The sequence below is a fragment of the Symphodus melops genome, assembly GCF_947650265.1.
Source record: "Symphodus melops genome assembly, chromosome: 2".
Taxonomy (NCBI): Eukaryota; Metazoa; Chordata; class Actinopteri; order Labriformes; family Labridae; genus Symphodus; species Symphodus melops.
This window is the reverse complement of record NC_136692.1, coordinates 14,290,288-14,303,779: the sequence shown is the minus strand read 5'-3', so window position 1 is coordinate 14,303,779 and position 13,492 is coordinate 14,290,288. Positions and strand designations below refer to the sequence as shown.

General features: G+C 43.1%; 1 protein-coding gene across 1 annotated transcript; it reads right to left on the bottom strand.

The window, feature by feature from the left end:
• Positions 1–797: 797 nt before the first annotated feature.
• Positions 798–13,023, bottom strand: LOC306820157 (axin-1-like). The gene is given in 14 exon segments (XM_079337901.1): positions 798–4,603; positions 4,709–4,858; positions 4,953–5,252; positions 5,416–5,592; positions 5,699–5,876; positions 7,364–7,751; positions 8,000–8,137; positions 8,554–8,650; positions 8,762–8,896; positions 9,391–9,546; positions 9,638–9,831; positions 11,220–11,801; positions 11,803–11,910; positions 12,772–13,023. Coding segments are annotated over 14 exon segments (2,766 nt in total). The 5' UTR covers positions 12,808–13,023; the 3' UTR covers positions 798–4,476.
• Between the last annotated feature and the right edge of the window lie 469 nt (positions 13,024–13,492).

Here is a 13,492-nt window from a genome sequence, read left to right as displayed (position 1 = left end):
TCAACCCTTACAACTTTACTGTTTATATGTCAGCCATTAATTCTGAACTGTTCCACTCCTTTTTAGCCTACCTGCCAGACTTTACTGGTCTGGTGGATTAAATCCTTCTCTTGTCCAATGGTTTGATGTTCAAAATTGTCCTTGCCTTGTAAATTATTATAAATATGTAATAGTCTGTTTTTTTTTATTTTCAGTTGTTCACCATTTTAACAAAACTAACCTATTTAAAAACCACCATCCTATTTCTAAACTGCCTTTCTCTGAAAGTTGTTGCTAAATAGCTCAAGACTGTTTTATTGCAAATGCTAGAAGAAAGTGTGCACCCTGTCATAATGCCCATTTCTATTTTCTGTTGTGAAATCTGCAGTATGTATACGCATTCTAAAATTTCTAATGTGCTTTCATCATGTTTATAACCACTCAAGGGACTCTAACGAACTCAGTGTAATTTCAAATAAGGCTGAGCGGAACTGCACCAATAGATTTGCCAAATCTAAAACACCACATTTTAAACTCCCCTGAAAATGCCAAAACATTGATAAACCCTGAACTCCAGCCTCTCATTGTCATAAAATATATCACCACAAGGACAGCAGTGAATATTTACAGTAATTAAATGAAAAAACCTGCTTTAAACCACCTACAGAAAATCTTGACTCGCCATCACCCCCCAATCTGTGTCGAGTCCCTTGAACAGCACTGTAACATTTGAGTTACTAGATTTGTAATACCGACAATACTGACAGAACAATATGTATGATGTGAAGCAATAAGTGTGAGGCAGTTTTGTTTTTAAATTCAACATCTTTATTATGAAGTACCTTTTTAAAAGAAATGTACAAGTGGAACCAGCACAGTGACATCTTGGCGTTTACCTTTGAAAAACAGAAACACCGTGGACATGTGGTGCAGGTCTGAAGACACATATGAAATGATAATGTACATATTTACAGCAGCGGTTCTAACAGGAGTGAGCGAGAATGACTGCAGCTTAAAAAAAAGAAGAAAAAAAAAACAAGACTGAGTGAAAGTAAAAAGTTCCATTAAAAAGTATGGATTGGTTCAATAAAGATATTTATAAAGATAACATGATAAAGGCACTGTGTTTCACACTAACTGACAACACGACAGACGTAGTTGTTTTTTTTACCCATCAAATCATGATGGAAGAAACAACTCTCAACAAATGTTGCCATTCAACTGTCCCTGGGCTTTCTTTCTCACAACCATAAAATAAATCAGAGGGCCTTAGCAGTTTGCACATAAACATTAAAACAAAATAGATAATTCAACTCATCAGGAAAACATTCCTTATAAAGAACATGCTTGGTGTTTATTAAAATTACATTTTTTTTATAAACAAACATATCTAATATTTTGTTTTTATATTGAAGGCATAACGGGTCGAAGCGATGACATGTTTTTTAAGATCCTGTTTCCCTTGGACTTGTTGTGTTTGACATTCCAGCAAGACGTTTGGTAGGATCTCTCTGTTTGATGAACACATTCATTGAACTACCAGCATGGATAACACAAAACAATCAGCATGAGATCACTACTGAGAACAGACATGATGATGTGACCAGCGACGGGATTTCTGTTGAGGTTTAAAAGTTTTTAAAAAGTCAAAGTACATTCAGCTTACATAGCTGGTGTGTGATCAGTGCATCACCTGCACACTGCTCTGTGATCTTCTGGCCTTTCTGTACTGAAGTTTGAAGGAGTAGATTGACAGGATTGCAAAAAAAAAAAAAAAAAATGCACATGAGTTGTTTCACTGAAGCAACACTGATAACATTTCCACTGCCTTTGAATTTCTCATGAGGCTACAGCCAGCTAGCATTTAGATTAGCATAGACAGTGAACACTGGGAAACGTCTTGTCTGGCTGCGTTAAAAAGGCTACAGACCCACAACACCGTCAACAATCAATAAGTTACCTGTCTTACCACTTAATTAATGTAAGGACTCTCAACTTTCTTTTTTTCTTCTCCAGTATTTTGAAACAGAATTAAACTAAATGTAAAATAATTTGCAATTTGATTCTTAAAAATACCAGATAATTTATCCTATTTGGGTTTAAATAATTGTGGCGAAATAATTTATGGATGAGTTCATTAGTCCAAAAAATATTAAATAATTTATTTAAAAAAAGTGAGTGTTTCTAGCTTCTTTTTTTTTGTCTTTTTTTTTTTTTACATAATTTGTGCAAAAGTCAGGCTTGCTTAGTGCCCATTACCACAGTTTGATATGGAAGCTAAGAAACTACTGGCTGTAGCTCAGCATTTGCAATACAAACTGAATTTGTTGTGAATTTTTTCACCCAAAAAATAACATCTCCCAAAATGTCACGTATACTTCCAGAAAAGTCAGATGATTTTAATTCAAGTTCGAAGACCAACGCATTGGGAGGAATCTGCAAGAGGGTGGTGATTTCAAACTCACAGACTTGGACTGCACAGACAAAAACATGATGCCAGCTCAAGGGACGCACGTTATGCTCTTTGGCTGAGTTTTGGGCGTACATGACGTGGTTTTTTTTCCCCCCCTCACACACGCATCATGCTTCAGAATAAGCTTTCGAGATAGTAATGGCACTGGACAGGCAGGCAGGCACCTCGACTGAGCTTGGAGTTACACAAACAAAGGAGGCGTGTGCTGTTAGACACATTAGATAGTGTGGTCAAAGGTGGCACACATGTAGTGTGTTCTTATTTTCCATGAGAAGTTTTGAAGGTTTACCGTAAAATCCACTGTATGAGAGGCATTTTTAAAAACGAGCATTTCATTTAAACAGTTGGTTACGTCCTAAATACTGGCATGGCCAATACACCAGTATATACGGCTGACACGCGTGCCATCATTACAGGGAGTGCTGCCGCCATCAACACGCGACCTGATGCTATTGAATATTCCCCTCTGAGCTGGGATACATGACGACGAAGACCAGGCTGGCAGCGCCATTTTTTTAAACCCTTTTCCCTTCCTCGTCAAGTCATAATCATGAGCTTCAAAGAAAACAGTGGTATACTGTTAAGTAGAAAGAAAAAAAAAACTTTGTGGAGTGCTGGTTTGATAGAAAAGGCTCCCCCAGCTGAAGGTGGGCAGCATGATTGGCGGGCTGTAGGTCCATACTTAACAACCGTCACCGCAGGCTGAGAGCTCAACTATCGTACTGTAGCTCGCAGGAGTGGAAACTCCACAAAGCAAAAACAGCTGCACAGAAACTGCACATTGACGACTTTTCTGAAAACGATAGAAATCGTCACGCAGGAGACCGTCTCAACTTTTTTTTTTTTTTTCTCCCCCCCTCTCTGGGAGACCCTCAAAAACCAACCTCGTCTTACTGATGCGACTTGTATTCTGGATTTTACGGTAATTTAAATCCATCACTGAGGAGAACAAAACTGCACACTCAAAGCTAACAGTACAGAAGTGAGGTGAAGATATGTTATCAAGAGGAGAAAACAAAACATTGCTGCCCTGAAATGACTAAAGAACTAGCTTTAAAACATACACAATAATACAACATTAAAGTCGAGATACAACGAAATTAGGCTTCATTAATAAGTAATAGTACCTGCCTTGTACATAGACAATTCAAAGAAAAGGAAACAAGTAGCTAGGGTACTTGCCTTATCAAAAATATGTAGCTTTGGTAAACAAGTTGTGTGGAGAACTGTTGTGAGAACATGTCGGTGTCAGAGATCACTACTATGACATCTAGGAATCACGGTGAGAAAAGTTTCTCCTTTGAGGCTATGACGTCGACAAGAGGAGAAGCAGGCTAAAGTTCCACTCCCCCAAAAATCCTCTGTCCTCTTCTCCTCTCACTCGCTGATGAGGAACAGAGACAGCAAAAGGCAGCGAGACTCCCGAATGGAACAAAAAAAAATCAAAAAAAAAATGCTTTATTTACTGTCCCGAGCACCGATTGAAGAGTTTCCATGGTAATGTAGCAGCATCGTAATGGTCTGCGGAGGACAGACTCCTCCAGAGCAGAGATGGAAGACTACTTACTCCTTTTTCTCCCCCCCCCCCCTCCCAGCAGTCCCCTCACTCTTTTCCATCCATCGCAGAGGAAGACTGGACAGACATCAGATTTTAACAGCGCTCCTCATACATCCACAGTGGAGACAAGACGGTGAAATAATTAAAAGTTCCTCTCCTTTGCTTCTGTTTCATCTGGCCGATCTTCTTCGCAGTATGTGTTGTTTGATCCAGGCGTGACGCACGTTTCCAGATATGCCGTGAAAAATAACCACTTCCTTAATACTTGAGCTTTTACCACCCAGCTCAATTTCCCTTTCTGTCACACATTGCTCCTTCCATCTTTCTACTTTCTCTTGTACACCCCCCCCCCCCCCCCCAACAGCTGAATCTCGGTCCAATCCCCAAAGTTCTCTCCCCATCTCCTTTTTCAAATGATCCACGTCATCTTTCTGTTCCCCCTCAAAAAAGAAAAAAAAAAAAGTTTTCAGTCAACTTTCTCCACCTTTCCGATGATCTTCTCCTCGAAGATGGGCAAGATGGCGTCGTCGTCACGGACCTCCTCAAACACGACGCCACAGTCGAACTCGTCGCTCACTTTCTTAAAGTAGAACCTGCAAACAAATTCAGACGGGCGTGATTATGTTAGAGGGGGAAAAGAAAGAAGAAAAAAAAAAGACAGAAACTCGATGATTTCATCATGAATGAGATGTTCTTACCTGTAATGGCCCTTTTTGGTAAGCAGCTCTTTAAACTGGCCCAGAGTCACTACACGGCCTTTGACTGATGTTCGGTATGGGATCGGCTCGCCACAAAAGTAGTAAGCAACGGTCATGTTGTCACACACTTGGCGCTTGCCAGACTTGTGCCTTAGAGAAAGAAAATCCATGTCAATTTAGAAAATATGCAAACAAGGACAGACTGATGAGTGGTTAAAACTTATTTTTTCTTTTTTTTTTTTACCTCTGCTTGGCCTGCTGTAGGGCATTCCTCCTTCTCTCCTCCTCCAGCCTCCTCCTCGCCTCCTCTAGCTGGGTGAGCGGGTTGGGAGCCGGGTTGGGTGGCATAGCTGGGTCCTGGATGAATGGGTGAGAGGGCTGGACCTGGGTGGAAGCAGAGCCGGGGAGGGCGGGGGACACCGAGGAGGGGTTGTTGCGCAGCTGTGCGGAGACCCAGGGGTGCACGGCCCCGGGTCGCTCCACTGACGTCGGGCGCGGCGACTCGCTGCTGGCCCCTGTCCTCCTGGAGCTGCTGGCGCTGCTGCTGGAGAGGCGACAGGGAGAGAGACAAGATGAGCATGAAAAATAAAAAAACAAGGAACCGAGAACAATATCTAATCCAGCTTCAAGAAGTGATGAAAACCCAAAAAAAAGAATAAAAAGAAGAAGTTGATTCATTTCTGAAACGATCATATAACGCTATTCACCCATGTGTGCTCTTCCTTTGTCGGTCTCCTTCCATCATCCACTGCAGGATCTTCTGATTTCTCTCCAGATCGTCGAGTGGTACCTGGCCCTCCATGCCTCGTCCACTATCATCAACTTTCCCTGGTGTCTCCGATGACTTCTTACAACCTCGCCGAGATAGCGTGCTGCCTTTACTACTGCAGAACGAACAGGTGGCACAAAGCAGGTGAGGTCATCCGGACAGCATATTCAGACCGTTAAGACCAAGAAAATGCAGCAGAATTCAAGTAGCAGTGGCCTTACCTATAACCCATGCCCTCCAGCGTGCTGGCTCCCGCCCCATCGGCGTAGTTACGACTCCTTCCTGCATACTGGCCGGCTGGGTCTCCGTTCCACATGAAGTTGGCCTGGGACCTCGAGCCCGCCTCCTCCTGCCCTTCTCTTCCTCTGTGGTGGTACCCCGGTTTGTGGGGATGCATACCTAAGACACAATCACAGCGAGGCTAATTAGTAGGGCTGGGAATCTCTCCTTAACAAGACGGTTAGATTCTCTAGAGCGATGATCTGATTAAGAGACGATTTATTCCAACACAGAATGATTCCATTTGATGTTCTGATTTCTCCCAAGAAGCAAAAGTGAAAGCCAGTTTAGGTATAAGGAATAAAATAATGAAAACACTTCATGACACCCATTTCCTTTCAAAATGTTACTACAATGGTCACAGATGGACTGGACATACAGTTCATGAACACATCACTCAGGTCTTTCATGTTAAGATTGGTTATGGATTCAGATCAGTACATCTTCACAACAACTACTAATTAGTGACGTACTCGACCTTCTTCATGAAATGTCTGTTAGGGTGCGGTCACACTGGCCATCCGTACCGTGCCTCAGCACACTTTAACCCTAAAGTCCAGTTCGTGTGACCGCTCCGTTCTGTGCTCAGGCACCGTACACTTCGGCACACTTTCGGAGAGGTGTGCTTGGTCAAGGTGCACTTCATGCCTGAGCGACGAGCGCGCTGGTACACAGCGTTTATGATGGAGAACTCCAGAGTTTTATGGCGTCATCTGACTAAGCATGACTCAACATAAGAGACGGCCAGTGTGACCGCACCCTGGAGCTAACTTGAGGGATGGCAGTAGAACGGGAGAGTTCAACCCAACCGAGCGCAGACGAAACAAAGCCGCTAACGTGGTCGGGGCTGCATTGCAAAGCAGCGAGAACTTCCCAGTGATGGCTGGAAAGCGACAAAGCACTCAGAACACGAGACAGTTCACCATCACATCTTTTTTTTTTTTTTTTTTTTTAACTGAGAGTACTCTTTTACCGAGAGAACGTATGAGAAGCCTCATCATCAGCTGAGTTAACGGATGTTAAAGCTAGCACACAGACCCAGAAAAAGCTAGCGAAATTCTGCTAACGATGAGCAGAATTTTGCCTGTTGCTGCAGGTTCGTGGACAGCTCCCAGCAGAGTCATCATTACCATCACCTGACATTTCATTGACAACAGTGATGCACACAGAGACACAGCATTGATCTGTGATATACACCAGAAAGCAGAAGAGGTCTGGAGGTCTGTGTTTGAGAGAAAGATATAATACGACAGTACTCCTTCATAAGGTTACGCAAGTACCAGAGAATTTGGATCACTATGGACGTCCATCCCGACCAGTTTCTGGACATACAAACTTTTATCAAACCAGAGCAGACAGTCTGAATAATTGATCTGATTTGTCAGTGACCTGAGGGAAGCTTAAGGTGGGAAATGAATGGTGGGATGAAATACTGTTCAGCGTTTCTCTCGATGGGATTTGTTTCTAATTTGGAAGAAAAACCCATTCACTTCAATTTGCCAGCTGCAAGACAAGGGGATGTGGAACAATATGAACATCTTCTCTGCTGAGAACAGAGATATGTCGAACAGACAATAATCAGTGCATGTGCCTCCTCAGCCTCTTACCTTTGACCCCGGGAACAGGCAGAGTGTGAACTCCCCCTCTGTGCGGGGGGAAGTGAGGAGGGCCAATCCCCCCGTCAGGCGATCGCGACGATTTTGGAGGAGAATGTCGACCTCCTCCTAAGGTGCTGTTGGTTGCCCCTGGCGACTGGCAGCCTGGCGTTTTCATCACGCGCTGCACGTGCTCATCCAGGATAGATTCCGGGTCGTCGTCATGAGAATCCTCCATGGCGACAAGGCCGCCGTACGTGGCCGCCGTTGCTGTGTTCGCAGTGGTCTCTGAGTAACGGGCGCCGTAGAGAGGTTGAAAAGACGAGGGGAGGGGGAGTGGTATGCTATGAGAAGACATGGAGGTTGTCACGGAGATGTCAGCATCATCACCCTCTTCTTCCTGTTTGAATAAGGGGACAAAGATTTGAAGTCGTGAGCTCACGTGCTTAAAGCAGGATGAACTAAGGTGGCTGTTTGTTAAAATGATTCTCCCGAGGTTTTATACAACACAATGTGCATTATTCTTCTTTTTTATAGTATTGGAAGTACCAACGGATCTACAGTCCGACTTGAAACCTAACGTTGTTAGCAATATTCATCAAGTGTTTGTGAGGAAAGCACACCACCAGCACGCTGTTCTGCACTCACCAGTCGTACTCTCTTCAGCCTCTCTTCAAGTCTTTCCTGAGCCTCCCTCTCTCTGAGGACCGTCTCTAACTTGCTGATGAGCTCCGCAGCGAACCTCTCAGGCTGTACATGGATGTCCTTTGGCATGCGATACGTGCGCTAAATAAAGACAAAAAAACAAAACTTCAGGACAAATGCAGATGCTAAAGTTTAGGTGCCCTCTTAAGAAATGTAAATGAAAACTATAGCCAAATGTATCCAGGAAGAATGATTAAAAACAATCTATCAAAAGGCTCCAAAACAAACAAAGAAAAATTATAAAAATTAAAAAAAAAGAGAGAGACCTGAAATAAAGGTATTTATTCCTATTAGAAACAATATTGGAAATCCAGTATTTTATGACTGATATAACACAGCGTTGTGTTACAACATTAAATTCTCTTCACATCTGCAAACTGCAACAGTATGTGTTACACACATTTTAAAATGAGGTCATGTTACCATGAATACGGATGTGAGGAGGTCATGTTACCATGAATACGGATATGAGGAAGTCACAAAAAAAACAAACTCACAGGTATATGAGGTAGGGGCACACGTCCATTAGCTTTGGCACTTTCATGCATCTCTTTACGATGCTGCTTCCGATATCTGTATGGAGGAATACCATCTCTGCAAACAAAGACCCGCACAAACAACGATCAAACATTCTGCAAACTAGTGTTGCGACCCGACCCGTTTAATCCAGAGCGACTGATGTGAATATTCACTACGTGTACTTACACACTGCTGTCGGGGAGTGACAGTGTGTCCGCGTCGCTCGACATGCTCTGCTGCTCACTGTCGTTGGCACTGGTTGCAGGAGCGCGAGCATAGCCCATGTTTGCGTAGTACGGGTTCACCGGCTCCCGCCATGTTCTGATGAGAGGAGAGATTGTGATCGAGTTAGTTTGCAAAGAAGTGGTGTGTTTGGGACAAAGAAGAAGACTTATGGAACTCCCCAGGAAAGAGTGAAGAGGGTTTTTGTATCACATCAAAAACCATATTCATGAGTTAGACATCAACATACTTCTGAAACATGGTTGCGTCCAACACAGCACCTATTGTGATTGCTGTTTTCTTATGAGACTTAATCATTTTTCTCAAGTATTAATTTTGTTTTGGCATTTGCCTTAATGGTATAAAACAGCTGAGTACAGAGAGAAGTGAGAGCAGTCACAGTATAAGAGAGGAGAACTAATATAGAAACATCTAAAACAACCCAACTTCATTGTTCCACTAATGACTGCCTGGATAAAAAAGGTTTGAAAGGAGCTGAATACACACAGTCATGTATTCAGGTCGACGTTTGTCAGGGGTGCATGCGAATGTTATGTGAGGAAACAATATTAAGTTCCTCCACACATACGCACCTGTACTCCCTGCTGTCCTGCCTCCTCCTGTTCGTGGTGGCTCTCTGCGGTGCCGTCTGCATCAGCAGGCTCTGAGTCAGCCTACCAGCTGGTGTGTCTCCACACTCCTCTTCATCTTTCTCCTCCTCCACCTCCCTCACACCTCCTCCGCCGCACCTATGATCAGAGTTGGTTAGATAAGTGAGTTAAACGTGATGAGCCCATTTATTTTAAATGGGTTTTTTTAACGACTGTGGCGTGAGCTCACCTCCACTCCTCATCCTCAGCGAGTGTGGGTAAGTATACAGGCACAGGCTTTGCCGTACCCGATGAAGGGCTCTGGTCACTAGGGTTAGGCTTGGGGCTCTCCCCTCCTGTCCGTGTGTACTCCAGGTACAGATCAGACTTCAGGAACAAAGGGTAGGTGTTCTCCTCCATCATGGCCTGGATCTCTGTCTGAGCCTGAGACAAACACACACTGGTCACGGACTACACATAGTTTATACTAACAGTGTCTCAAGATGTCGCCTTTATTAAACACATATTCAAATATGATCCTTCAACCTCACTTCTCATGGACACGCAGCCCATCACAACCTGAGTTTTGCATCAGTCTTAAAAAGGTCTGAGCTCACTGTTTGCTTGCGACTTCTTGTATTGACTAAAGCCTGAGACGACAACAGCTTTACACGTGACCACAGATTCATTTGCTATGGACAGTAAGATAAGTAACACGACACTCCAGGACAAAACATTTACACATGGTGAACAACTGAACATCAATCCAGTCACCCAACCCAGAATGAAACTGAAAGGTAAATGGGAAAATAAAACCCAGTGTAACCCATCTGTAAGCTTTTCTGACGGTCCTCATAAACAGGTTTGAGTTCAAGTCGCTTCAAGTTGTATTTAATGGCCGACTTCTTAACAACTTTTAACCAGTTCATAAATCCTCCTAAAACAGCAAAAGAAGAGAAAGTGTTGGAAATAACTCACTGCAGAAACAAACAAAAAAAACTAAAATCAGCCTTAATTGGTTCATTCTTGAGATTATGTAACCTCTATCTGTGACTACATTTTGTTTAGCAGGGATGTGTTATGAACTGCAGTTTAAGGAAATAGAGTTGGAGTGGCAAGGTAGCTGAAAGGACAAAATACGAACCTCGAAACTTAACCAGAGTTAGTAAATTGTTTCTTATTTAATTACAAAAGCAAACAGCTAGAAACCTCTGCTAACTTTTCCTCATGTTTACAAAAACAACTTACATTTGTACCACAGTGCTTAAGACAGAACGATGGGCAACAGAAGACTCATTTTTAGTACACGGGTAATGCAACTGCATTTCAAATTCAGTAACCTAGGTCCAGTTATAGATCCTGGGCCATAGTTCCTGCCCCCTACAGATTCTTTCCAGCAGGTAAACAACATTCCTGTACTGAATATGGACGGCATATACATCACAAGCACTTAGCCTGCCTCAACTATTGAGCAGCTTCTACTTCAGATGAAAACACACACCAAACCATACTAAAAATGAAATGAGATTTGACTCATGCACGACAACTTCATCTATGCTACTTTCAATTGAAGCAAACTATATACAGCCTGGATGTTGAAGGTAAACGTGGCATTAAATGATCATTCCAACAGCCACACTTCAGTTTCACTTTGTATAGCCTATACAAAACAAAGCATACTGCCTAAAATGTCAGTACAAGCCTGGCTGAGCGACACCTATTCAAAGAACTAAGATGGACCAGCAATACAAAGCTGTGAGAGAGCTACATGTAATTCAACATTCATTGCCCATAGTACAAGGCTTTACACATGATGCCACTGACTTTATTACCTGTTCAAACATGGCAGGGTCTGGATGTGGCCTTCCAACACAGTCTCTGATGAAGCTCTTGGTGGCTGCTTTGATCTGCCGGGAGACAATCCCGCCGCCGTCCACAATGTACTTCCTGTAGATGACCTTGGCAAGCTTTGTCCTCCTCTCCTGGCTTGTCTTCCTGAACCCAGAGCAAGCAAACCAGAAGTCAAGAAGGTCTGCACACCCTTCCTGGCAAAGGAAGGCTCGGAACAGCTGGATGCCTTCCTGGTCATCTAGCAGAGAGTGAAGTGACTCTGCCCACTTCAGGTAAGGTGGAGTTGGTGAAGCCGAGCCCTCAGGTTCATATCCTAAGTCCAGATCAGGGCGACGCGGGGTCGCTGACGACGACGAGGGTGTGTAACTTGAAGGATCCCCCATTTTAGAAGATGAGGATGAAGTGGGATACCCAAGAGTTTGGGAAAGGGCATTCGGACGGGTGTTGGCTGACTGGACTGGGGGGTCCACATCAGATCCCTCCTCGCCAGGAACCGGGGGTCGCGGGGCATCCTCGGTAAAGTGGGCAGGGCCGCTCAGAGAGGCCACAACCCCACCACCACCCCTGAACCCAATCCCATGTAATTCTCTGACAACACTCATGTTTCTGGTTGCACAAGGAAGAGGTCAGATCTTCCCCTCTTGCAATGATTTTGCTGGAAAACAATTCACCCTGTGATGAAAATAAGAAAAGAAGGTAGTTATGGTTCTGGGAGTTGAGGGGACACCGATTAGTACTAAGAGCTTAGCCTGACTCATCCATCCTCAATAACTGTGTCAGGTCGCTATTTATACTGAGTATATAGTCATAACAACAAAATGATATGATGAGCAAAAGGGTACACATATATAAATAATGAAAGAACAGATTAGAGCAGCTTACAGGCGTGTGGTTGACATTGGGAGAAATGTGTCAATACGTGAAAATAAATGTGATCTAATACATATAGGAGTTAGCATCGTGTTTAGTTTAAAACTTAACATAGTTTTAAACAGAAACTTAGACGCCTGTCCTCCCAAAACAGGTCAATAGTTTGTGTTTGAATTTCCCAGATGAAGTTTGAAGGCGTTAGTTTAACAGCTAGCTGAAAGGTTTAGGTCAACAGCTGACAAAAATCAAGCTCCTAAATAACCAAGTAATGTTAACAAGCTAAGAAAGCTAGCTAGCCTTGTAGCAATGCCACCACCAATGCCATTGCTTTGAAGTGAGAATCTCATTCATCTTGGCCTGCAAAGACTGTGGGGGATGGGTACAGAAACAAACTCTACAACCACACAAGACGGGCCTGCGTGCAAAAACACTTCAACCCGAGCCTACTTTGTAAACCCATTCATGCTGAGTTAACTCACAGAGAAGGAACAGAAACTTTCGTACCGATAAGGACCAACAAATGTGCCCATCTAAGATCAATCAAAACAAGAAAGCGAAGGCACGTTTTCCACTCTGCTGGCTGCAGCGCCAGCTAGCCTGAGTGTTAGCTAGTTTTGGTTAGCTTGTTAGCCCGTGTTTTCCACTAAAGTATTATTCTCCTACCGTCTCTGAAAGCCTGGTCCCCGTAATCCACTGCATTGGGGATACTGGCGTGAACTGTGGGCCCCAAAACGCAGCATATGGATAACTTTCTGATATTAAATATTAACGAAAATAACCCGTCGAGTATCCCATTAAGTCCCCATGGTGGCTGCTTTCTGAGCAATAATACTGAGCCAGAGAGAAGACGCGCGTGCGTGCACGCGGACGCCGTGTGGCGCGTGGTACGTAGAACTACAAGCGCGAGAGGCAACAGACACTAAGCATCAACAAGAGTTAAAATAATAATTTAGATAATTAAAGTTTCAATATCAAAGTGCAGGGACGCCATTATGACTTCCAATTCCTTATTATACTAAAGTAAATAAAAGACAATTCAATTTAAAATAACCGCATTTTCAAGGGAAATTTCCTTTTGATCTTTTAGTAGTCTCATTTTGAAAAATGAATGTTAAATGGATTCTAGTGATAGGTTTTTACATTCAATTTGAAAAGTGACTATAGCAGACAAAAAGACTGCAGTAAGCCTACAGGTTTAGAATAATAATACTTCCTCGTGTGGCTTTGTACAGTTTGTATGCTGTTCAAGTTTTCAAATGAATAAACCTACACAGTTTTATATCAAGTGCAGTTCTTAAATAAATTGCCATAGTCTACTTTTAGATTAGTAAAGAAATGTACATTTAGTATCGAGGCAAAATGTTGTCTTTTAAACTATATATAA